The sequence below is a fragment of the Carassius auratus genome, chromosome 6, assembly GCF_003368295.1.
Source record: "Carassius auratus strain Wakin chromosome 6, ASM336829v1, whole genome shotgun sequence".
In the NCBI taxonomy this organism is placed as follows: Eukaryota; Metazoa; Chordata; class Actinopteri; order Cypriniformes; family Cyprinidae; genus Carassius; species Carassius auratus.
The window spans coordinates 8273687-8299783 of record NC_039248.1 but is presented as its reverse complement, the minus strand read 5'-3'; the positions used below and the strand labels follow the sequence as shown (position 1 = coordinate 8299783).

General features: G+C 36.4%; 1 protein-coding gene across 2 annotated transcripts in view; it reads right to left on the bottom strand.

Moving 5' to 3' along the window:
- The window catches only part of LOC113093990 (cytoplasmic protein NCK2-like), a 40117-nt gene that overhangs the window by 4303 nt on the left and 9717 nt on the right, over positions 1–26097 (bottom strand). Inside the window, exons 1-3 of one of the 2 annotated variants that reach the window (XM_026259632.1) lie at positions 15511–15724; positions 15192–15433; positions 32–747 (exon numbers count right to left, since the gene is read on the bottom strand). In XM_026259632.1, the coding sequence (XP_026115417.1) occupies positions 32–747; positions 15192–15417 (942 nt within the window). In that variant the 5' untranslated portion in view covers positions 15418–15433; positions 15511–15724. Of the gene's footprint in view, positions 1–31; positions 748–15191; positions 15434–15510; positions 15725–26097 lie in introns of those variants that run through there. The other variant, XM_026259626.1, reaches the window with a different exon arrangement.

Genomic DNA, 26097 nt, shown 5'->3' with positions numbered 1-26097 from the left:
TCGATTAGATCCAGATAAACCCTTGACTCACAGAGGACTCGCTGTCCCGCACAAGGAAGTCTCCCTCCACACCCCTCTCGTTCAGTGCACTCTCAGCCTGGTTCCGTGTCACGCTGCCATAGTACCAGTCCTTTCCGGCGAATTTCCCCGTGCGGGAGGGTCCCGTGTGGTTATTCTGCTGGGAATGGGAGCCCGAGGCTAATGGACCATCATTGAGCACAACCACATAGTTCTTTGGCACCAGACCCACCTGCCCACGGCAGTTCTTACACCTCCACCATTCTGGGTCATTCTCTGGCTTCTCCAGCACCTCCATCATCTCGCCCTTCTCAAAGTTCAGCTCCTCATCCGTGACGGAACTGAAGGGGTAAAGCGTCTGAACAGAGTGAAGGACTCTGGGGCCCTGACCGTTACTGAGGTCTGGCCTTGAGGTGAAGACAGCGGGAAAGTCAGCTGACGTGTCCTCCACCTCTTCCTCCTGGACGTAGTTGGAAGGGAACCAGCCCATCTGACCATTATAGCTGCCCCTCCACCAGCCGTCACTGCATTTCTCCAACACCATCAGCTGGGCTCCCTTCACCAGGCTGAGCTCATCCTCCCGCTCCGCATTGTAGGCAAACTTCGCCACCGCTGGAGTGTTCAGGTCATATATTCTTTCTGCTCCACCCCCGTTAGACGAGTACTCATCCGTGCTGGGTGTTGGAGAGGCTTCCCGTGTGCTCATTTTGCGTTTCGTTTTTCCCAAGCCTGAGATAGAGAAACAGAGGTATTACACATCAGACACAGTCATTATGTAAAACTCTGAGCTCTGCTAATTTGAAGTTGAAGAGAAAGGGCCGGGACATTGATTAAGGCTGTAAATTCTTCAACACTAATCATTTCCCGCTGAAAGAAGACATGTGATGTCATTACTGCAGCGTACCACATTTCCTCTTGTGCCCTCTATTTGTCCTTTTTCACATTCTCCAACCTCATCCATCACATCTCCTGTTGCTGCCAACCATCAAAATATTATATATAGATACTTCACCTTTTGTAAGCTCATGGTCAGTAAGATTAGTGTTGCTTTCAAAAGAAGATTCTAATAGTCAACAAGGCTGCTTTTATTTGATCAAAAATACAGTCACTTGATCCTTCAGAAAAAGGAAAGAAGAAAAAAAATTAAGAGAAAGGCGGTCCACCCATATAGATAGGTTTTTCAAGTTCAAGTTGCTTTATTGGCATGACATTTAAATTATAGTACTGCCAAAACACTTTAAGTATATGTAAATACAGAATATATTTACCCACCAAAGAAGTAATTGAGAGATAGAGAGAACAAATTTCAGTATCTCTTGTAGTGGTGTACTTGGGACAGACCAGATGAAAGTGCTTCTTTATCCTTGATTCAAATCACAGTGTCTGCAGAATCATCTTTTTTTTTTTTTTTTTTTTTTTTTAACAATAGGTGAGTAGGCCGATATTTTATGTTGCTGCATAAAAGGCTACATCACAAAATATTGTGTTAATAAATATGTTTACAGTGCTTGCAACAATGCTACACAGAAACAATTGCTTATCTGGGCATTTTGAATACTGCAACATGAGACATTGAGCAAAGACAGTGAGCATAATGACCCACCTAAAATATATTAAAACATAGTCAATAAACACATCTATATGTTCACACACATTAACACACAATCACACACAATTGTACCCAGCAGTTTCCTTCCTGCAGCAGATGATCCACACACCTGTTTGCACACACTTATCTCACCACTGCCTTTCCACTCAGCAAACAACACACACACACACACACACCCTCTCACTCTCTGTCTCCACCCCTAAGCTCCCCCCTCCATCTCAATAAACACCTGCAGAGCATTCTAAATGACAATACCTTCTTCACTATACTATGAAAGAATAAAAAAAAGAATGCAGGTGCTCACGTTGTCTGCTCAGCTGAGGAAAGAGAGTAAAGGTGGCCTAGTTTTAGAAGCGAAAAGCATCATGATATACTGTGTGTGCATTGGGGAGGATTGTTGTGGATGATTGTGTACATTCACACATGGTGTGTTTCCATTCAAATGAGGAGGACATGTGTCTAGAAATTACTAGAATGGGGCTAAATTCTAAAAAAAAGCTTTATGTTTTTCCCCCCTCAAAATTTATTATAAAAATGCAATAAAAAAAAAAAATTACCTGCCAGATTTAAATTTGGAGACAGGGTATTTAATTACCTTAAAGATCCAAAAAAATGACAATGTGTACCCTTCTTCTTTGTATGCATAAATATAATAAACAAGAACTCACATAGACAGGCATCACATCAGTGGCACTGTGTATGTAAATGGCCATGTGGCGTGAGAGTGTGTGAAATGTCAATTGCATGAGTCTCACAATGATTGCATGAGAGTTAGTAGCAGCCCTGTAAATAGGAAAGGAAATTAAATATTCATCAAAAGACATATTGGTCAATGACATGAGGCTCGTGTCTGAATTTATTACTTGATAAATTAAACCTATCCTGTACATTTTTAATTTCTGAATTTGAAGAAATTTTAATATTTTAGGGAGTACTCGAAGTTGGCCGGTACTCACCGCTACGCACTTCTATATCTCAATGCTTACCACCTCTTCTCACATGTTGGCAATACTTTGCCACTCAGAGATAAAGCATTAGCATCTGGGTTATTAGTAATGACACTCTATATATATATATATATATATATATATATATATATATATATATATATATATATATATATATATATATATATATATATATATCACACTGCGTGAATTATCTCATCTCAACAATGAGAGTCAGTCTGGTTAACACTATCTGCTATAGCTGATAAGGGCTTCCATTATTGTGCATGTGCATGTGCATGCACACACACACACACGTAATCTGTTGTACCGGCAATATAAAAAATTTTTTTCCACTGTCAAAATTTCAATTGCGATGATTTGCATATTCCAGCCAGTTCATAAGAGAGCACCAGCATTTTTCCCACTTCAAGCACTGAATAAAATTCACTTCATATACAAACTTCTCATAACTGTAAATCAGTTTAAACATGACGCATGAAGTAAAGGGCACATGATGAACACGTTCTGCTCAGTATATTGTTTTGCTTGTGGCAAGACAAGGAAGAATAGCAAACATTATTTGTTGAGGAAGAAAACAAAAGCCGTTCTGTGAAATGTTTTTACTACTGGATAATAAACACTAATGTACAATTAATGGAAGCATGAAATTCATCTCAGGTACACATACTAACAGACACACCAGGGACAACCTGTACGTAAATGCACACAAGCATTTTAATTTTTTTTCTAGTTTAAAAGTGTGTGTTGGGATTTCAGAAAACGTGCTTAAACTATTGTTACTCAAATAATTGTTAAATGGCAGTGGACTGCTGTTTTTGTGTAACTTTAGCCAGCAGTACCCAAAATTCTCTTGTCTATTTAGTCTAAATATACTTTCTATGTTGCACTCATTGCAAAATGAACATGTCTATAATAAAAAATAAATAAATAAATAAATCTTGGTTCAGTGAACTGATGACTCAAGATCTGGATCGATTCTGATTCTTGAATTAATTGTTTGGAGGTTTTAACCAATTTGACAGAAGTCGTTGTTGATGTAATCTGAAATTATTAATTAAAAAGGAATACCTTATATGATGATGAATTTGTCATTTTCTGTGAAAATATATTTAATTAGCATTATTTTTCAAAAGTATAACAACAAATAATAGTGTTAAATAGTTTGGGACACATGCTGAAAAGTTCATTTAGTTTGCTTTATTTCAAATTCTGAATTATGATTGGAGCTTTAAGGACAGCAAAGCTTTTTATGTCCAAACTGAAATAAAATAAAATTGTCCAGGCATTTATATATTTCTATTGGAGGCTTATTGGGACTCAGATGCTCCAAGTTTTACTGAGGTATTAAAGCTGTAGTCGATTAATTAAAGAAACTGTGCATCGACTACACTTGTTGTGTCAAATCATGTGATAAGGCTTTGCAATTTTGGATGTCCCCATCTTATATTTACTGTCGCTATGGTTACAGGTCTCAGTCACATATAGAATTCATACAGTCTGCTTCTTTTATGATGTCATGGAATTGAACAGCAGTATTGTAGTCACTTTGGACCGTGTGTTTGACAAGGACAAACAAGATATGTTTATTCATTAAAGTAAAACTATAAAAATACATTAATACAGCAAGAATTATCAACTTGTTTAATTCCTTAAAATTATTTTTCTGAAAAGAATCAAATTTTTCTTTGTTTCTTTCCATCTTTGTGTCACTGCTTTCAGTGGGGAAAGTGGCAAGAAAGACAGCAATAAAAGGTAAAAATAAAAAAATCTGAATGTGTAGCATCTGGATACATTAGAAACTGTATTAACTAGTGTTAAAGTGAAGCAAGAATCTTCTATGTGAAAAATGTTACTGTATTTCTGAATATGTCCTTCATTTCATTCTTTACATGGCTTTTTCCATCTACGTGTCATGGTTTGAGCCATCACGATGGAAAATGTGGTGGAAAATATAACAGCAATAAAAGGTAACTCCAATCTCAGTGTTTTATATGAATACATTTCCAGCATGAACTTTTAATTCTGGGAAATCACCGTATTTCTGAGCATATTCTTCTCCATTTCTCTCTTTGTATGACTCTTTCCAACTACATGCCATGGTTTGAGCCATGAAAACGATAAGAAAGATGTGACTACAACATAAGGCAAGTAAAATCTTTGTTTTGCATATGAAAAAACAAACAAACAAAAAAACTTAAGTATCAATCTTGTTTTCTGGAACAATCACTCTTTCTGAGCACAATCTTCTGTTTCTTTCTTTGCATGAGATTGTCCTACTACCGTAAATGACTTGGTTTGAGCCATCACAATGGCAAAAAAGGTAATAAATGTCATGTGACATCAAAAAACTTTATTAACTTGTGTTAAAGTGCAACATAAATCTTTTATTCTGAAAATCTAAATGAATTTCCGAATGTTCTTCTCTTTCTTTATTAGCATTACTCTTTCTAACTACATGCCATGGTGTGATCTGCCATGATGACCTGGCAAAGTAAATCATCCAACAGCAATATAAGGAAAGTCCAGTCTGAATGTTTTGTATATGAATACATCAGAAACTGTATAGTATTGTAAACTTTATTGTACATTTTCTTCAATTTCTTTGCATGACTCTTTATGCAACGGTTTGAGCCATCACAATATCAAACATGGTAATACATCAAAACACTGTTGTTACACTAGTGTTAAACTGCAGCATGATTTTTTTTTCTGTAGAATTTCTGTATATCTGAAATTCTCTGTTTCTTTCTTTGCATTATTCTCTCCATCTGAGCCATCACAAAGGCACACCTGGTAAAAAATAAGATATGATATAAATAATATGACAGCAATAAAAGGTAAGTCAAATATCAAAGTTTGAATACATCAAATAAATATTATATTCTGAAAAATCGTTATATTTCTTAGTATATTCTTTGTGTATTTCTTTGACTATTTCCAACTACATGCCACAGTTTGAGTGTTTCAAACAGTGCACAGTTTCTTACATCACAATGGCAAATGTAAGAAAGATGTGACAGCAACAAAAGGCAAGTCCAATCTAAATGTTTTTACGAGAATACATAAAAAATTATTAACTACCATCTTATATTCTGGAAAATCGCTGAATTTCTGAACATTTTGTTTTCTTTGCATTACTCTTTCTATCTACATGCCTTTGTCGGAGATGCCACAAATGGTGAATATGGTAGGAAAGATAACTGTAACATTAATCTTTTTTTTTTTTTTTAAGAAAATCTTTGCATGTTCTTCTGTTTCTGTGCATGACTCTTGTTAACTACATGACTTAGTTTGAGCAGTCACAATGGCAAAAATGGTGACAACATCAAAAACCTGCATTATATCGAAGTACAACATAAATCTTTTATTCTGAAAATCAATGTATTTCTCAACATGTTCATCTGTTTCTTTCTTTGAATGCCTTTTTCCCAACTGCATGCCATGGTTTGAGCTATCACAATGGTGAATATGGTAAAAAAAAAGATTATCTGACAACATCACACACACACACACAAAAACATGAATCTTTTATCATGGAAATTCACTCTATTTCTTAATATGTTCATGTGCTTCTTTTCAGTATGACTCTTTCAAATTATATGTCACATTTTGAGCCGTCACTGAGGTATAGTCTAGTAGTTCAGTAGATTCATACTGCAAGAATACTCAGAAGTTTTCTTTACATCATACTTTAAGTATACTACTACTAGGGGTGTAACGGTTCGCTGAAGAAAAAAAATGAACTGTTCGGTTCACCACACACGGTTCGGCACGCACTGGCACCGCGGTTCAACTTAAATCTGACAAAGCACTTGTAGTAATATGGTTTGCTATAAACAGCACGTTAAACTACGGAGCCCCACACATGACACGCAGGAAAAAATATAAGGCTAAATCGTAACTCGATTTATAAATTGTGCGCACGATTTACTAATTAGTTCCCTTGATTTGCTAAATCGTGCGCACGATTTAGCAAATCGAGCGAACACAATAGTAAATCGAGGGAACGCAATAGTAATCATATGCACGTTTTAGTAAATTGGGGGAACGAATTAGTAAATGTATTTATTTATTTTTTCTTGCATGTCATGTGCGGGAGTCTGTATAAAACAAACAGGGTTCAGGTAATATATGTTTCTGTTGATGGATGTGCATTCTGGCTTCCCAGACATTACAACAACAGCGATGAGAGAGGAAAAAAAAAAAAAAACACCTCGACAAATCTTTCACTTTTGTTCAAGTCATTTATTCCGTCATCACCCTGATGGTGATATTGCTCGCTCACAGATGAGATCTGAATAGCACACATTAATATGTGTTTAAACTAGACTCATTTAAGCTTTACCAGTTTAAACATTTAATAGTCAGAGGACGCAAGTTTGCAAACACAGTGAGAAGATTTGTGCGTGTGCTTATCCAAAGCGCGCAAACCCGCACCTCAGAACAAGCGGAAATATTAAGCTCTCTCTGAAGTATTTTGTTTAAAATTGACAAATTCAGACAAAAATTTTGTCAGAATGCCCATCTTGGTAAGTATCCTATAGAAGACATAGATGGCTGAACGTAGGCCTACTGGATCAGTGCATTCTCTTAAAGTGACAGTCTTTACATTAATCGAACAGCAACAACAAAGAAATCACTCACTGCTCTTGGTTAAAAAGTTTTTGTAATTTTAATAATTTAAATGTTTTAATGTGTATATATTTTGTTGTATGAATATCTGAACATACAAAACCTCCAAAGAAAGAACAGGGTATCTGCTTGTACACAAAAACATTTTATTATAGCTTCATGCATTCTTTTTTTAATATTAAATGTGGGTAATTTCATAAAAAAAAAAAAAAAAAAAAAAAAAAAAACATTTTGAATAAAAAGTTGAAAAAAGACTATGAACTGGATTCAGAATGAGCATCAAAACGTAGATCGATCAACACCCCAAAGCTTGACTGTAATTATCACCTCTTCATCTGTCGACTTTTATTCCATAACGTTACAGTTTTGATACTGTTTCATGTCAAATGATCATGTTATATCTGTTAGTATCTGTTGTTTCTTTTTTTCTTCTTCACTTGTTCTTTTGGAAATTCTGTAAAGAAGATGTGTACTAGCGCCCTCTACCAGATAACAATGAAAACACAGATTCTAGGTCAAGTTCAAATATATTTAGACTTTTTGTAAGTATAGGCCAAGTATACTTAAATTTAATTTTAAGCATATTTCTGAGAAGTACATGAAGCCCATTTCTGAGAAGAATAAAAAAGTAAACTAAAAACATACTTTCCTATTTTTAGTTTAAAAGAAGTATGCTAATAGCACACTTGAGTAAACTTCTTTTTTGTAATGGTTATCTCAACAATGCACATAAAAGCAAGTAGAGACAGTCTGGTCTTCCCTATTGCTATCTCTGCTATCGCTTATGAGGACTTCCATACTTCCATTATCACACATGTGCACACACACACACACACACACACACACACACACACACACACACACAAAACAGTATCAGATCAGTTGTTTGGCAAATGGTTCGTTTAATAAATAAATTTATGTTGTACCAGCAATAAAAACCATAAATTCACATTAAAGCTGCGGTGGGGAACTTTTGACGCTCTAGCGGTTAATAAACAGAACTGCTTGTGTCTTGCGGAAGAACATCGTAGCCGGAGCTACTTCTCTCTGTTTATGTCTATGAAGAATCATAAAGGTACTGGGTTACTCCGCCGCGGTACCCCCGAAGCAATCTAAAATAGTCCGAATATAAACACTTATTATAGGTGAACCCTAGTGATTCAGGACAAGCTAAAAACACGGTTTGGAAAATGGATTCATGGTGTACTAGCTTATTATGTTCATTTTTCTACATTTTGAACAGTTACGGACCGCAGCTCTGATTGGTTGTTTTTTTACCGGGAGTGCATGACTTTCTGCAAATGGCAATAGGATCACTGGGAGGAGCCAGAGGAGCTTGATTTTTTTTCACAGATTATCTGTCTCATATTCTACTGTCAGGACATAATGACAGGTTTAATAAATATGTAAAAAATATTTTTTTACAAAAGTTCCCTACAGCACCTTTAAAACAGGAGGAAAAGATCACATTGTGATGCAAATCCAAGTGAAATGGACTATCACAAAAGAAATAAGGGTGGAGACTTGATTGTATCAATCAGTTGTTGAAAGATCAGCTGAATGTGAGCTTGTGATCATTTTGAAAGAAAAGGTTTAAGATTAGTCAATTGACAGGAGAAGTCTGGCATACATCATCAGAGAGGTCTGGCATTTTGTGGAAGATGAAGTCATCATGACATATTCATTAAAAAAGAAAGGCATTTACAAAAAAAGATAAGGGGAATTTTCATTTCATGAAGTAGTTTTTCGTTATTTCTTTACAAAAGAGTCATAAGTGTGATGTAACCAACATGCAATATACTATGAAAAATAGAACAATGAATCATTTAAATATTAGATCATTTCCACTGTTTATGACGAGGCAAGGTCAGTTCAGGGTTTTCTTTATTAGCAACAATAACAAACAGGAAACTTTTCACCTCAGGCATGATGATCCCAGTGCTTCATTAAAATAGTGATGTTCTCTATTAGCATACTATGACATGAGAAAGTACTGGTCTAAAACAAGAAAAAAAAAAAGTAAGTGGGAATCCTCTAAAGACAACAGCTTTGAGGCATTAAGGTCAAAGTTTTCCACAGAAACAGTTTCTCAGGACAGCAGGATGCAGCTCTTTACAGCTGGATGTTGTGGTCGCACTAAAACCAGTGTGAAACATCTGTGATTTATGCGAAGCCAAATACATACTCGGTCAAGCTCAAAGTTAAAAATTAGGCTTCATGCATCATCATAACACTCCTGGTAACAGACATGAGTCTGTTTAGGGTTGGTTGGGGAGATGGAGTCATTCTACTGCTGTTTACAAGCAAAACAATGATCGAGCCTCAATTCACATCATCTGGTAGGTTTTTCCAAACAGGTGAATTATTCACAATGCCACACCAGAAAAATGTAACACTTGTCACACAAGATGGTTTGATCTCTACAACTGGAATTTTCTTCAAAAGCCACCAATCACGCACATCCAAACAGTCTAGCCAAGAACAAACCTCTCTTGCAAAAGAAGAGAACACGGGTGGGAAAATTAACCTTCACCTCAGGCTGTTTTCACAATACTTGTAACTGTGATGTTATTTATGACAAAGTGTGCCATATTTCATCAAGATTGTGCAAGGAAACAGAGCTTTATTCACACAAACTAAAATTAAACCAAAACCAGATCTTGACACCAAGGCCACACATTGTTTCCAACAATGTAGGCTAAAAGAGTAGGCTCCCCTGGTTCATCTGCTGTAATGTTTTCAATATAGGCTGACTTGAAATAACTTGAGCAAATAAAATACAGTGAACCAAACATCAGCGTGCCCACCTCTGTGTCACCGTTAGAACATGACTGAAGTACAAAGCCTATTTCCAAAATAAATAATAGTTTAGCATTTGGATACATCACAAATATTGAATTGTGCCGAATGAGAGAGGTGGTATACACGAGCACAATTCTCCATTTTGCAAACAGTTGAGTGTGCAAACCTTTAAAGTATACGCCTTTGTCAGTGAGAGAAGCGTTCAGAATCAGCACATGGTCACTGTCTAGTGGGTTTTGTTTTCAAGTGCGCAACTCATGGCATTTTCTGTTCTTCAGAGAGCGGTTATCAAAAAGGGTTGCATTACTGGGGGTTCATTACTGGATTGAGGGTGAAATCCACTAAATTTTTTCAATAATACTGTTTTCTCATTAACATGTCACTCCAGGTTTGACACCAATGAAATCAAATGTCATTGGTTATCATGAGTATCATGACAATTCATCACTGCTGTCAAATCCCCTGCAACTCATCATGACATATCATAATTGAATATAAATAAATACGACTTACAAATAATCATTTCAGTGAATAGCTTCACAGACAGTTTCTCTCTGTTTGCATAAAAATATCATACAGCCTTATAATCAGGGTTGCAAAAAATTTCCAGTAAATTAAAAAAAACATTACAGATATTCTGGAAACTTTCCAGGATTTTATTTTTTATTTGTGTATGTGTGTGTGAATATTCCTGGGATTTCTGGTTTCCAGGTTTTTTATCGAAAAATGTTCACCCCCTTTGCCACCCTACCTAGAATACATTACATAATTCAAATGGACTAGCCTACATTTACTATATTATTGTAGTTAAAGTGATGGTTTTCTTTCTTTTTTTTCTTTCCATCAGCTGTCCAATTTCACTATAATTGCATTGGGAAGGGCTGCGCAATCATTCTTCAAATTTTCGATATTTGTGCTTGATGGAAGAAATTAAGTCAGCTTTGGAACAACATGGTTGTGAATTGATGACAATTTTCACTGTCTTTAATTCCTTTCTCTACAAAGCTCACAGACTTTCCTCATGCAGAGAAAATTAAATCTTTATACACTGATAAGAAAAAAGACTGAGGGAAAGCGCAAGAAAATAGAGAGAGTGAGACAGATGAAGGCTGCCAGAGAAAGGGTAACCTTGTCACAATGGATGAGCAGAGGGGAGGTAACCTTGACAACTGCAAATTGTGTGCAGGGATGAAGGCAGGAGCTGTATGCATGAGCGGCATTGACAGAATGACCTCAAACACGAGCAGAGATGAGATTATGAGGCCAGCAGGTGAAAAACACCAATACACCAGCACACCCATGTGTGTGTGTGAAAGAGAGAGAATGAGCAATAGAGAAACGAGCACACACACTTCATTTATGTAGCCCATAAACACCTCACAGACGGCAGATGAGCACATTTATCAAAGCACACTGAAAGAACAAAGAGCCTGTGAGAGAGCTGTCCTCACTCTGTCCGCCCAGGATCGATAGGCCAGTAGACTGAGGAAGAGGATGTGCTTTTAAAACATGACATCCGAGGCCAAGCATTGAGGCTGCCTGTACGGTCATGACAGTTTTTGACTGTGCCAAGTAAAAGAGGCATTAGAGGTGGCAGAGTGTACAGTGTATTTTTGTTCTAGAGAAAGTGACGTAATAAAAAAAAAAGTCATTACTTACTCATCTTCCTGCCAATCTAAACCCCTGTGTTTTTATTTATTTAATTACTCAGGCACCACTTAACACAGTTAATTTGAAAGAAACATGGCAAAAAAAAAATTTGATGAATGATTTAAAACATTCACAGTCAATAAGAATCTTGCCTTTAAAAAAAAAAAAAAAAACTTGCGCATTTAAGGCCCCGTCCACACGGTGATGCGTTTCTGTGAATACGCACACATTTTTTAATCGGATAGGCGTTTCGTCCACACGGATCCGGCGTGAAACTGGGTCCCAGAGTGGATAAATTTGAAAACGCCGTCTTTGCGTTTTCGTCTGGATGGCTAATCAGTATATTTTCTGAAACGATGACATCATCAGCCCACGTCTCCCCCTTGTCAGACACCTCTACGTCACGTAACAGCAACAAAAACACGAACAAACACTGAACGATTGTCTTTTTATTAACTAACATTAACACTGATTAATAAATGCATAGTTCCATGTTCGTTTGTGTACCACGCGCAATGTTTATGAAAATAGTCCAAGTCTTCTTCTCTGTTTTTAGTGTATCTCTGTGGAAGAATTACAGCGCCACATACTGGTCTGGCATGTATACTACATCATTTTGCGGTTTCGTGTGGACGCGGATATTTCTTGAGACGAGGAAAAAAAAGATCGGATTGGGGTAAACTCCGTCTCCGTGTGGACAGGGCCTAAAGCTGCAGATGATATAACTTAAGCATCCATTGGTGTGTAAATGCTAATACAGTTAATATTATAGTAATCATTCTTTGAGAACAAGCAATAATCTGGGATTACTTATATCTTTCTCATTAACACAATGGTGATAATCTTTTAGTTCATATCATGTGATGATCTAACCCATAACTTTATATATATATATATATATATATATATATATATATATATATATATATATATATATATATATATATATATTAAAAAAACTGTATACAATAAAGTCCTGGTTTGAATTTATTTTTTTATTTTTAATGGACAGGCTCTACTCTAAGAGTGATTTAAAACGGCAAAATGTTCTAGTTCAGAGAGGTCTGCAAATAACAAATGAACCAAAAGCAATCAAAACAGCAATTTAACAATGATTTTAATGAACAAGAAACAGTAACACAGCCAGCAGGATCTCACTGCAGAGGTTCTCGCCCTCCTTCCTCCCATTTCCTGCCTTCGACTCCATGCAGGGATTCATGTGTCAGTAATTAAGCGTAGCATGAAACGTGCTTCATAAGGAAAGTGAGGGAGGGGAGAAAAGGATGTTCTAGAAAGGTTAAGGTCAAAGAGGCAGAGAGCTGAGGCCCATTTAGCCTTACAGGGAAGGGGTGGTACAGTGTGTGTGTGTGTGTGTGTGTGTGTGTGTGTCTATTTGTGATTTGGACGTCTTGTAAATAGCTGTCAGCAGGAAAATAAAACGGAGAGGAGGATGTTCCTAATTGCTCTCTCTGTCTCAGAAAGCAATGTTTTTTGCACTCCACAAACATCTCTGTCTTTGTGTACGTGTCTTGATTGCTGCCAAATCCCCCACCTATCGGAATTCGAACTGCAGATGTAATCCATATGCTACTGATCAAAAGTTTGGAATTATTAAGATTTTATTTTTTATGTTTTTGAAAGAAGTCTTTAAAAGGCTGCATCTTTTTTTTTTTATCAGTAAAAATTGCGAAAGAATATTAGTTCGATTTAATTTTTAATATTTCAAATGGTTACAGTATTTGTATTTTATAATATATAAAATAAAAAAATCTTAATGATTACAAACTGACTGGTACATGAGCCGTAAAACACAAATTAAATCAACAGTCTCTCCATTTCAATTTAATTTACCATGAAATGTTCTTACTTAAACCACCATGTTGTTGATAGGAAGATTAAAGAGGACGTTGAGGAAAAGATGCAACTGCCATTAGCACGGCTCATTTCCTACCATCTGCATATCAACTGCCTTTAGCTTGTTCATCCCAGGTGGTTAAAGCATAAGTGCGACACAGAAGAATCTCCACCACAATAACAACAATAATCAACCATGCTTCTATAAAAACAAAACCACTGTCTGGAACAAAGCAAAGCTCCTCCGAACATACATTCAATACGCTCCATGAAACAGCTGATCGATCTGTTCACCTCTCTCCCTTGTGTGATTAACGGCTGGAAAACTAATTAGGTTTTACAACGAAAGCCTTTAAATTAGTGCTTCCTGCTTACACATCCTTGATGATTAAGGTCATTTGTTTTTGTTTTTGCTTTTATGAAAGCTTTGAATTTCTCACATGAAATCAGGGAACAAGTCAGAAATGTCAGAGGAATGGAACCATCCTAAATAGTTAATGGAAAAATAAATAAATAAATAAAAGAACAATGGAAAAGAAAAAAAAAATCTGTTTGGATATTGCTTACTTTTAAGAAAAAATCCTCAAGTGCTTATTATTATTTGAAAAACTCATGTGGTGGAACCTACATTCAGAAACAAACAAAACAGGAAATGATATCATCATGCAAACCCCTCCAGACACTCATGACTGCGTGTCAAGGTTAATAAATCTCTTGAAATATTAACCTTTTCATGTCAAGGTAAGGTTAGATGATACACTACCATTTAAAAGTGCTCACCAAAGCTGAATTTATTTGATCAAAAATACTGTAAAAACATAATCGAGTAAAATTTTTCAAATAAACGTTTTCTATACATCATTTTAATATTCTGATTTGCTGGCATTATTTTTTTATTTTAAACAATATCTATGGTTTCAATGTTGTCCTACTTGACTTTTTTTGGAACACGGTTTATTTAAACTAGAAATCTTTTGTAACATTATAAATGTCGCATTCTCTATTCTTATTATATTCTCTACTCTATAAAAAATGTATAAAAATAAAAAAAAGCTAACACTAGCTTCATCTTTTTGAATTCTATCTTTTTCTTTAATTTATTATACAGTTAACAAAATCAAACGGCCTCTAACACTAGCTTTCTCTATTCTTTATCTATTCTATCCGTTTTATTTTTATATATAAAAATAAAAAACTGTTAAGCTAACTGAGACTTGTTCTAGCACTTGCATATCTTTGCTCTCTTGTCTATTTTGATTGCTTCCATTGTCCTCATTTGTAAGTCACTTTGGATAAATGCGTCTGATAAATGACTAAATATAATGGGTTCAATGTCATTTTTGATCAATTCAATGTGTCCTTATAGAATAAAAATATAAATTTCATACTTTTGTATAGAAGTACATATATTGGAATAAAATATTTAAGATGTGTGTACACTCACATTTACTTGAGCTGAAAAAAAGAATATTACTTTTCACTTCAAATATTTAGTTTTTGAATTGAAATATACCGTATATATTTTAAAAATGTTTTTAAATTGTTTTTTCAAAACCAGAAGAAACTGCCATAAATAACAATTTTTACACATCTGTCACCCTGACATTACTGGATAACCCTTTATTAAAAGAAATCAATATAAACAAGTCTCTTACCAAGTGTATCTTTGAGATTTTTCACCAGAGAGCCTTTCTTTAGACTGTTCTTGCGTTCGACGTAATTGGAAGGGACATAGCCTGTTCTGTTGGATGCATTTCGTACTCGCCACCACGTTTTTGAATCATCCAGGAGCCACAAGCGCTCGTTTTTCCTAATGTCAAGTTCCTGGTCTTGCTGTGCCGTATAGTCCCACTTGGCAATAACAATCGCCTCCTCTGACATCTTTCATGGATTCTCTCTGAAATATAAAAAAAGGACAAATTTAGAATCCTTGTCTATCCCAAAACACAAAGTACAAAAAAAGTGTGTACATGCCATAAAAACAGCAGATTGTTATGAGTCAAGATGAATAATTTTTTAGTAGGCTTAAGGAGATCCTGGACTCCTGAGAACCCATGTAGTTAGCCTCTCTAGATGCTGAGCAGCAACCGCAGGAGAAACAGGACGGATCTAGAGCCCAGTTACCCCTGAGGTAAAGCTGGTTTCTGAACGAACGGCTCTAAATGTGGGAGTCTCTCTCTCTCTATCTCTCTCTCACACACACACATACACAACACAAGGGCTACATTTACACACACCCCACTAACAGCAGCCTTGGCCCTCAAACAGCTTTAAAAGCCTCCCCTTTTCACCTCCCCATCTTAAACACCGTAAATTATTCAGCAGATACACTGAAAGAGGAAAAAAGAGAGATATATTGAAATAAAAATAAGAAAGTGAATAATTGTGTGTCAGAATATTAATAAATGAATGAAACATCCATGTGAACTTACTGAGCAAACCACATAAGCAGGTTTAAAAAAAATACAAAATAAAGATAATATCCCACAACATGGCTACAAGTAAAAGAAAGAGAAAACAAGAGACAAATGAAAAATGATGTCATCATTTACTCACTCTCATGTCATTCCAAATACTTTTTTTTTTTTATCTTTGGAAAACAAATAAAGACATTTTTGATTCTGATTTTTGTCAGTCTATGCATAATCAAAATATTCAAGCTTCAAAAAGCACATGAAAAGGCATCATAAAAGCTATCCATATGTGAATGAAGCACAAACATGCATGCATGATGACACAAGGAAAAAAACTCACTGGTTCTTTAGCATCAAGCACGCACAAATATATAATAAATCACTGACAAGTTTGAGAGTAAGTAAATAACCATTTTCATTTTTGGGTAAATTATACATTTAATGAAAAAAATATATATATAAAAAGTAGGGGTGTAACGATACGCGTATTCGTATTGAACCGTTCGGTACGACGCTTTCGGTTCGGTACGCGGTACGCATTATGCATACCGAACGGTTCGTTGGACTAATTAATTATATTTGAAAAAAAAAAAAGAGAAATATAATGATATGCGTTCAACAAGGTAGCCCAATAACCCAAACGACGTAACAGGCAACGCCCCTGACACTCCCGAAGAAGAAAAAAACACCAACTTATGTTTATGTTATGTTATGACTCAGTCAGGCGCTCGCTCACTCAGTACGCGCTGAAGGCTCGTTGCAAAATGGCCAATGCGTTTAACAGACTAGAAAAAGAAGATGACTCTCAAACATATTGTTTGAGATGCATGATTCCATCCATGAGCTGCTCGATCAGAGTGACATGAGAGCCCCTCCTTAGAACATTATTTGTAAATCCATGTTATGGTAAGTGTGCACGTGAAGTCTTTGCACACTTTCTGAAATCCACACTGTGGTAAGTTTGCACACTACACTAGTGCTCTGCATTCTTTCTAAAATCCTATATAGTGAGGGCTTCGCGCGGTTGCTTCATTGCTTTAAAAAAAAAAAAACACCAGCGTGAATACTTGAAACATGTCAACTCATTTACGCCGACATCACCTTATTGTGTCAGTATCTGGGAAAAGACTAAAAAAAGGAGAAACATGTACGCAACAAACTATGCCTGCAGCATTTAGACACCAGTATTATAGCTTACAGGGAATCCAAAGTGCACCCAAACACCAGACCTGTTGGTTATTTTAGGATCTTATATTTCTGGTCTGTTAAATGCATTAGACATTTTGCAATGAGCCTTCAGCGCGTGCTGAGTGAGCGAGCGCCTTAGGGTCCGTTCACATATCGCTCCTAAAAACGCGTGGAAAACGCTAAGCACGTCTTTCTCCTCCTTTCCAAAGCGCTCGGGCAGAAGCGCTCATGAGGCGTCTGTCTTTGCTAAGCAACAATGACGTGCTCTCTCCATGAGACGCGGAAATTTCAGCGAAGGATAAATGGATTTGCAGCTCTAAAAATCGCTTGCAGTAGCTCTGCTACTAAATTTATTTCAAAATTGCAATCCATATACAACTATAATCAGCTGTTCCTTCATCTTGGCTGAGTTTTCAACGTTGTTATGGGAAAGGATGAAGCTGATTGGTTAGTTCTTGTCACATGACCCGCGGTGCGCTTGCGGCATTCTGAAAAGTTGAGATGTTTTTGCATTTTGCTGTATCTAAAACGTACCGAACCGAACCGAACCGAACCGTGACATCAGTGTATCGTATCGAACCGAACCGTGAATTTTGTGAACCGTTACACCCCTAATAAAAAGTTAAATAACCCAAAATCATAGCGTTATATTTTTTGTAAATTTATCTTTGATGTAAGGATTCTTGTATTGTAAAAAATGAATGTTCACATGACAGTTTACATTAAACTATCTTCTGCTGTTAAAAATTTCTAATTACCACAAGAGCATTAAAAACACTTTTTCTGATCCTAGTTTAATTCTTTGCAAAGAATGAGAAAAAATATTTAATTTGTATTTTTCTATACGCTGCTGTAATCTAAAGAATTTCACAAACATTCGTACTGTAAAATCACCAGAAACTGAATTTTAATAACATACCATATATTCACTTAGACGTGCATTTATTGGATTCATGATTCAGCTCAAAGCATTTTTAACCATCGTTTGTTGAAGCTCCATGAATAAAAACACGGCATAAATCCAGTTTCAAGGTTAATAAATTAGCTTTTGCAAAAAATAAAAAATAAAATAGTTTTGCAATGACCATAATGCTGTCTTGAAAAAGCATGCACTTCTCTCTGCTGATTATTAAGCAGCAAATCATACAACAAGGAGTCATGGTCCATGACTTCACTATAAGCCTATTGGCCTAAACTTCCTCTTTCAATGAAACACAGAAACACAAGACAGAAATCTGTGCTTGTTTAGCTACTTCATGTGATGAAAAGCACTCATGAAACCTCCCTGTGTGTGTGTGATTGAGTACGAGTAAGAGTGTGAGGGAGTGTGTCAGTAAAAGATGCTATGATTGTGCTGTGACAGTGCCGTTTCCTGCTCCAGGGACACTCAGTGTGTTGCCATCCAATAACTCTGACAGCTGCCACACACAAACACAGTTTGTGCCGGTCAGCAGAGGACAGAGAACACTTCATGATACTGTACACAAACACTGGCCACTTTATCGTTAAACAGCCCCCTGCACACTTCATCAGTGACAGCAGGCTCCGTTATTCATACTGCAAGCACAAATAGACGAAAAGCAAGTGCATTTAAATGTGTTTAAATGGCACTCGTATCACCACAAATCACGGGTCTTTTTAACTTCTCTTAAATTCTGATATGAAATGACAGCTTACAAATAGCAGCAAGTCTCAGGTATGGCTATAATCCACTACTTTAGAAGTTTAGGAGCAAGCAAACACAGAAGTCATCATTCAAAACTGCTGCCAGATCTCCACATTCCACTCTCTCGTCCCCAGTGGAGTAGGGAAACTTGTCAACTCGCAGATAAAGCTGTCACGTGTGTCAACACTGGCTGATACAATTACAGTGACTGCCTGACAGCCAGCATTTTAAACAGCAAGGGATAAAATCTCCTCTGTAATAAACATGCAGGTCTCCTCCTAGATCTTTCCATTCCTTGTGTGTCGTTGAAAGAGAAACACGCTCTGAATACAGAGAGATCTTCGTTCCAAACCCATAAAAGCTTAGTTTGTCTTTGGAATACAATTTAAGTTATTTTGGATGAAAACCGGGAGGCTTGTGACTGTCCCATTGACTGCCAACTAAATTGCACTGTCAAGGTTCAGAATAGTGCTTTTGCCATCAGTGGCCATCATTATGAAGTGACAAGAAATACTTTTTGTACACAAAGAAAACAAAAATAACAACTTTATTCAACAATTCGTCTCTCCGCATCACCGTAGCGCCATTTTGGAGAACATCCGCTGGAAGCAAGCAGCATGTGCTCTTCTGTGTCAGCCACGCTGCATTGATGCACTGTTTTCCTTCAAATCAAAGCAAAAATAGAAAACATATCCTTGTGGTGCGGCTGACACAGAATAGCATACGCTGCTTGCGTCCAGCGGATGTTCTCCAAAATGGCGGTGATGCGGAGAGACACAGAAGAGACAAATTGTTGAATAAAATCATTATTTTTGTTTTCTTTGGGTACAAAACGTATTCTTATCACCTCGTAAAATTCAGATTGAACCACTGATGGCAAAAGCACTATTCTGAAGATGTTTTTCATACTTTTCTGGACCTTGACAGTGCAATTTACTTGGAAGTCAATGGGAGAGTCACAAGCCTCCCCCTTTTCATCCAAAATATCTTAAATTGTGTTCTGAAGATGAACTAAGCTTTTTACTCCACCCTGAAATTCTCATTTTAGGGTGGAGTAACTCTTTAACCATGGTGCTAAACTCATACAGCCACATTGTGCAAATTCATAATCTGGTTATGCAACATGTTTATGGATTCAAAATGCAATTTATAAAAGCATTCATATTGAGGTGGAGTAGTTAAAAATAAACCTCTATAACCACTAAATATAGTGCTAATGACTGACTAAGAAGGGTGGGGATAAGCAGATGATTTCAAACGATATTACTACACAAATACCATGACCATGACAATCAGTGAACACACAGTGAATCATGGCTAAACCTATACTGAATAATCCCTGTCAATATTAGGAAATGCATTTGTGGGTGGGTAGATGTATTTATAAAATCAATTTGAGATGGGACAGCATCCTTGACTTTAAATGTCGAAAGCAACAAAGTTTTAATCCGTGAATCATTCTTAACCTAATGTTTGATAATGTTTGTACCAAAAATATTGCGGCTAAAATATTTAAACAGCAAATTATTGCTTTTCCAGTCAAGTATTTTTGGTTGCTGACATATCTGTGCACCACTCCTGCATCACGCTAGTATCTTCCTAATTTATCCAGTAGTGGATCAAGAGATGCTATGGGAGCTTTGGTTTCACTCTCGTTTTCAGCAGATGTCCTTTAAAGTGGCAGCTGGAAGATGAAATCAACTGAGCTGAACAACTCAAGAGCACTTGAATTTCCTCTAACAAAAGGGTCTGCCAATCCCAGAGCTTCAGAAATCAAAGAAGCTCTTCAACAAAGGACCTTGGGCATCTCATTCTCCTCTAAACACCTGTTCTCATATCAATGCCATTATAGTGCACAACTGTGCTGAACACAATAAATCACTTTACCTTGAACTGTGAAATATATAATGCGAAAACAAATTAAAAGATGGCAGAATAAGATGAGATTAAACTACAAGAGAGTTTACTGTCATTGTCCATTTAGTTAGTAAAATCATATGTGCACTGTGGAGTGTGTATTAAATAGCGACCCAATTTTGCTTTAGAAGAGAGAGAGAGGAAAAGATTGAGGAAATACAAATGCTTTTGGCAGTAATGCTCTCAGACCACATCTACATCTGCAAGACTCACACAAACACAAGCCACACATCTAATAACACAGTAATCTAGCTCTTAGAGTTACCCTCTTCATCTCCACTTCCATTATCCTAAACACGAGTCACTTTAATGCTTTCGATCTCTTTATGACAGGAAGTACAGAATTGAACAGAGCTAGGGTCATAAGCTAGGGTTATTTCATACAAATATTTCAGGAGCTGATAACAATAACAGTGAAATTTGTGAACTACTCCAATGTCAAAACAATCTAATATAAACACTCTATAAAAATATAGTACAGTATATAGAATATACTACAATATACTTGAATATAAAAACTTGCACTAGCCAATGAAAGTACGGGGTCGGTTTTAGGCAATTTATTATATATATGTGTGTGTGTGTGTGTGTGTACTTGTGTCTGTTAATGACTATATCTTGTGTATCTGGATACTTTTTTTCAGGGTTCAGGCGGTCAAGATGAACCATGTGACTGTGCACTCTTGTAACCCAGTTTCTGGGAAAGCCTTGACCCTGAAAGGAAGAAGGGATCAAGAGAGAGGAAAGCAGAGAAAGGAGGGGGAGAGTGAGGCCACATGGGCCAGCTGTGAAACACAGGAAGTCAGAAAAGTGACCTTAAAGATACAGTTCACCCAAGTTGGTAAAAGTCAGTCAACCTTTACTCACCCTTATATTGTTGACAACCCGTATGACTTCCTTTTTTTCCATGAAACATGAAAGATTATGTTTTAGATAAAGATGCTCAGGTTATTTACTCTTAATGAGAGTGAAAGAGTACTTAGGGCTGTAAAGCTCTTAAAACAAAAAAGCTAGATTAAATACTATAAAACTTTTTTACAAAAAAGAAAAAAAAAAGAAAAGACTGAACTTAATAAAAAAATGTTCAATGAAAAGTGTCCCTCTGATGTTCCTCTTAAAATCTAATTTTGGCATTTGTGAATATCTTCAGCAAATATTGACTTAACTTTTGTATGGAATAGTGCACAAGTCATATGGGGCACTTTTAAAATCTTTATTATTTCATATTTATTTCATATTTATTTGATCAAAATGTGCACTATGAAATATATTTCACTGTAGCCCATATAGAAACATTTTATGCAACATTTTTTAATTTGTTCATCAAACTGAAATATTTATATATACATTTGGGGTTGGGGGTTGTGATTTTTTTTCAGGTTTCTATTATAAATGTTCAAAACAATACACCTGAAATAGAAATCTTTTGTAGCATTATAAACATAAATGTTACATTTGATTAATATCTCATTGCTTAATAAATGTATCAATTTCTTAAAAACAAACAAACAAAAAAAAAAAACGGTGTGAACAGGCATCATTTTAATTCTCTTTTAACCTCGATACTCTCTGGTCATGGTGTTGGTTGTACTAGATATAAAAGAATATGCATGAACATTCATTAAAACATCTACTTTCTTGTCCAATGGAATAAAATAATCATATAGAACATAATCACAACAATTTTCATTCTTGGATGAACTCCTAGCAAAATGGGGTAGAGAAAGGGAGAGATCAGCTAGTATATTTGGCTCAGCACTGCAGTTTTCCTTGTTTGCAGAAAGGAAAATTTGACTCTACGTCATGTAGAATGAATGGAAAAGAATAATAGAAAGAACTATTTTCCTTGCTCTTTAATTTTCACTGTCAACACTATCATTTCAGCTACCAAATGCTGCCTGTTCACACAAACACAACAGATAAAGGAGAAGAAATTACCACTAACAAGATCCGTATCTTTGACAAACACAAGCTGGAGGGCTCTGGTTTGCCCTGACATATTATCACAGCTGAGGGTGAAGGCAGATGAGAAACTTCCTATTCTATTTCAAGCCTGATATGACAACACCATCATTCTCTGAGGTTTCCACTCAAGTCAATTTCTTGCCTTGGTTTGGTTTTCATATGTCACAGCCACAGACCATCCGCACCACATTCTCTAACCATCTGATGCATATGGCACAATGAACTGGAAATACTAACTTAAGCAGAAATTCTAAATCTGATTGCCTGACATGTACAGGATTTCACAACAACAACAAGTTCCAGGACCACAGCAATAAGGACTTCAGAGGTGCAACTAAATGTAGTACTTAAAGTAAACTTCACAGCCTAGAAACTTTAAAAACATTTAAAAGCTCTGAGTCAATTTGTTGAATTTAAAATTGCTGAAAAAATGAAAGGTATTTTCCAGTCTGTTTCAGTCTGCTTTATTCTGTTTCAACAGAAACTGACGCTTGTTTCAGTTGAGAAATCATTGGTCACTTAAAGTATCTGTCTAAGTCTCTTTCTCACCCTGCCTCTTCCTTTTCATCTCGGTTTCGCTGCATTTTCTCTCTCTGCTACTGTTCTCTTTCCAAATTCCCACGGTTTTAATGCACAAGGGTAATGTAAAATATGTTTCCCCCGTTTAAAACTTGACTGCCAATTTGGTAGTTCAAACCACTGATCCCATAAGGTCCAGCTACAGCATCTTGGCGCCAGTGTCGTTCCCATCCTGATTTATCACGCAGGTGCAGACAACAGCCTCACGGCACAGTCGCGCTAACAGGAAACTAAGCTAACAAATTTGATTGACACCCCAATACCATCCAGAAGGCTGAGAGGAAGAAGAAAGAGAGCACTTTAAATCTGTCACAATCTCAGCAACTGCACCAGAGGGAAACGACACCATGCTGTACTTAGCATTCAAGTCACAAACAGCTGTCAAGAATCAATTTTCTGTTTGTCTGCTGCCTCTAATGCTTCGCTGCATTTATGGTTGGATATGGGACATTGCTAATTGATACGAAGGCATTCCACAGCTTGAAGCTCAGATCACAAATAAGGAAGCCAAATTACTTATTATTTTAATTTATTCCAAACTCCAGTTTCTTTTTTTAGAAGAATTTAGTAATCAAAAAGCATAAAAAAAAGGAAATCAAACTTGTACAATTTAAAGATTTATTAAAAAAATTAAAAATAACATTTTTAGGGCCTGATGGAGGTGTGTATGCGGTGTAGTATTCCTTCCTGGGTCCTCTGTGTTCTGTTTATATTTTTCTGAATTCACAGATAATGTGCACAAAGAGATCTGGGACAAAAACATATCTCGGCACATTAAACTCCACAATGTTTGTTTCTCTGTCAACGATAAGTTGAAAAACAGGTTTGTCATTCACTATAAAAAGATCTGTTGGAAACACTGCATACAAAAGCATAAATCCTGGACTCATTTTAAAGATAGTGGCACACTATTTATTTAATCTGTACTTGATTGCATCTTTTGCTTCCAGTAAAACAGTAATTGTCATGTTATTATTTGTTAATCACACAGGAGGGCACTGGTATCGTTAGTGAAAGAACGGAAAAATGAAGCGCTTTGTGAAGATACTCTACAACAACACTGTTTACTTGCTTTGGTGAGAATTGAACATTCAGAGTTCTTTTCCTATTTCCTATCGGCTCCTTTGAGGATGTACAGCATTAATCACAGCTCTGAATTTAAGAGAAGTTGTTGATAGCGTGAGAGGAACTAGGTACAGAAGGGACATGCAAGAAAGTGGAAGAAACACATAAAATAAAAAAAAGACAGAGTGGAGACACTGAGTGTTCTTGACATCAGGGCCTGGTCTACCTCTCTTTCTATTTCAGTCACAAGCTTCCACAGTTTTGAAGTGAAGTTCCTCTAAGGAGGTTCTTGTTAAAACAGACACTCCCTGATGTTCAACATTGCAAACCAACCAGTGAGCACCTTGATTTCTCTCTCTCTCTCTCTCTGATCGCTACAGTGGAAAAGTCCAACCAAATTGAGTTTGTAACACTTCATTTGTATCTGCCACTCAATGCTTTTAAGCCACAACTACTACATCCAAGAACATTCCAATGAATCAAACTGGGGTAACACGCCTCCATGAAGGCAAAATAAAGAATGGGGATGTAAACATTTGTCAAAGAATCTTTTAAGGGAATGATTCATTCATCCTGTATGAATCATTTTGCAAAAAGCCTCCGCATTTTGAAAACATGTGACTGCTTTTCTGTGTTAATAATGGACTGTCCACGAGACTGTCAAAGCAGACATCTCTTAGATTTGTCAGCAGCCCAAATTTTATTATAAAAGAGACTAGTTTGGGTCATCTGTTTTGACTGTTGTTTGATTAAAGGATTCAATGACTCAATAAAACATACACACCTACTTATGTTACAATGCCAACAATGCAGAAATGGATAGAATCAGTGAATGAATCTTTTTGTGAACTAATTCAAAATATTCAAATCACTGATGTGATTGAGTCAAGACACCAACCTGCTATTAAAACAATTCAACATAACACAAGTGTGACTGAAAATGAAAGATTTTAATTATATTAGGCATTTGTTCTGTGTTTATGTCAGCTTTGTCAACAGAATGTGTTCATGCATCGGAACTGACTGTCTTGCGCCTACACGGCAAATGGTAGCTTCCTCTAGGCAACAGCTTGTAGAGGAGGAGTAAATTTGCTCATTTTAACAAATACGACCCTTTTTGGTGTGTCTTCAGGAGGGAAACAATGTGCAATTTCCCTGACATTTGCATAAAAGACAAGCTAAAGTGAACATTACAGCAACTACACTGTGAAAGACAGCAATCATGTCTTTGTTTAAACGTTTATCTCTTTATGTTTGACGTTTTGAAGGTTCAAAACTGTCTGCTGCCATATGCTTTTTCGAAGTACATCCATTCCCACCTCAAATAAGATGTCTGAAATACATATGGTGATTAAGGTGGCAAATTATATAAGGATTTCAATCAATTTTAGGATCATTTTCTTTTTCCTGGAACCAACAGACAATGCTGCATACAATGTCCTCTCTTCGGTCTCCTCTCAAAAAGCACCAACTATTTAACTGACTCAAGATCATATACTGCATACGCCTGCAGCCCAGATTGGGAGAAAAGCAGACCAACAGCCCCAGGGCAGAACATGTTGCCTCCTAACTGCTGGTCGATCGCCAGAGCTCTTTAGTAAAAAGCAATCATTTCTGAACACAAAGGAACTGAGTGTGAAGGTGTACACGAATATGGAGTATCTGCATGAGTAAAGACTAAGTGTGCGAGTCAGAGATGTTTTGTCTGTCTTCACAGATCTCAGAAGGATGGCTATGAATATTAAGTCATGCAAGACACAGCCATCC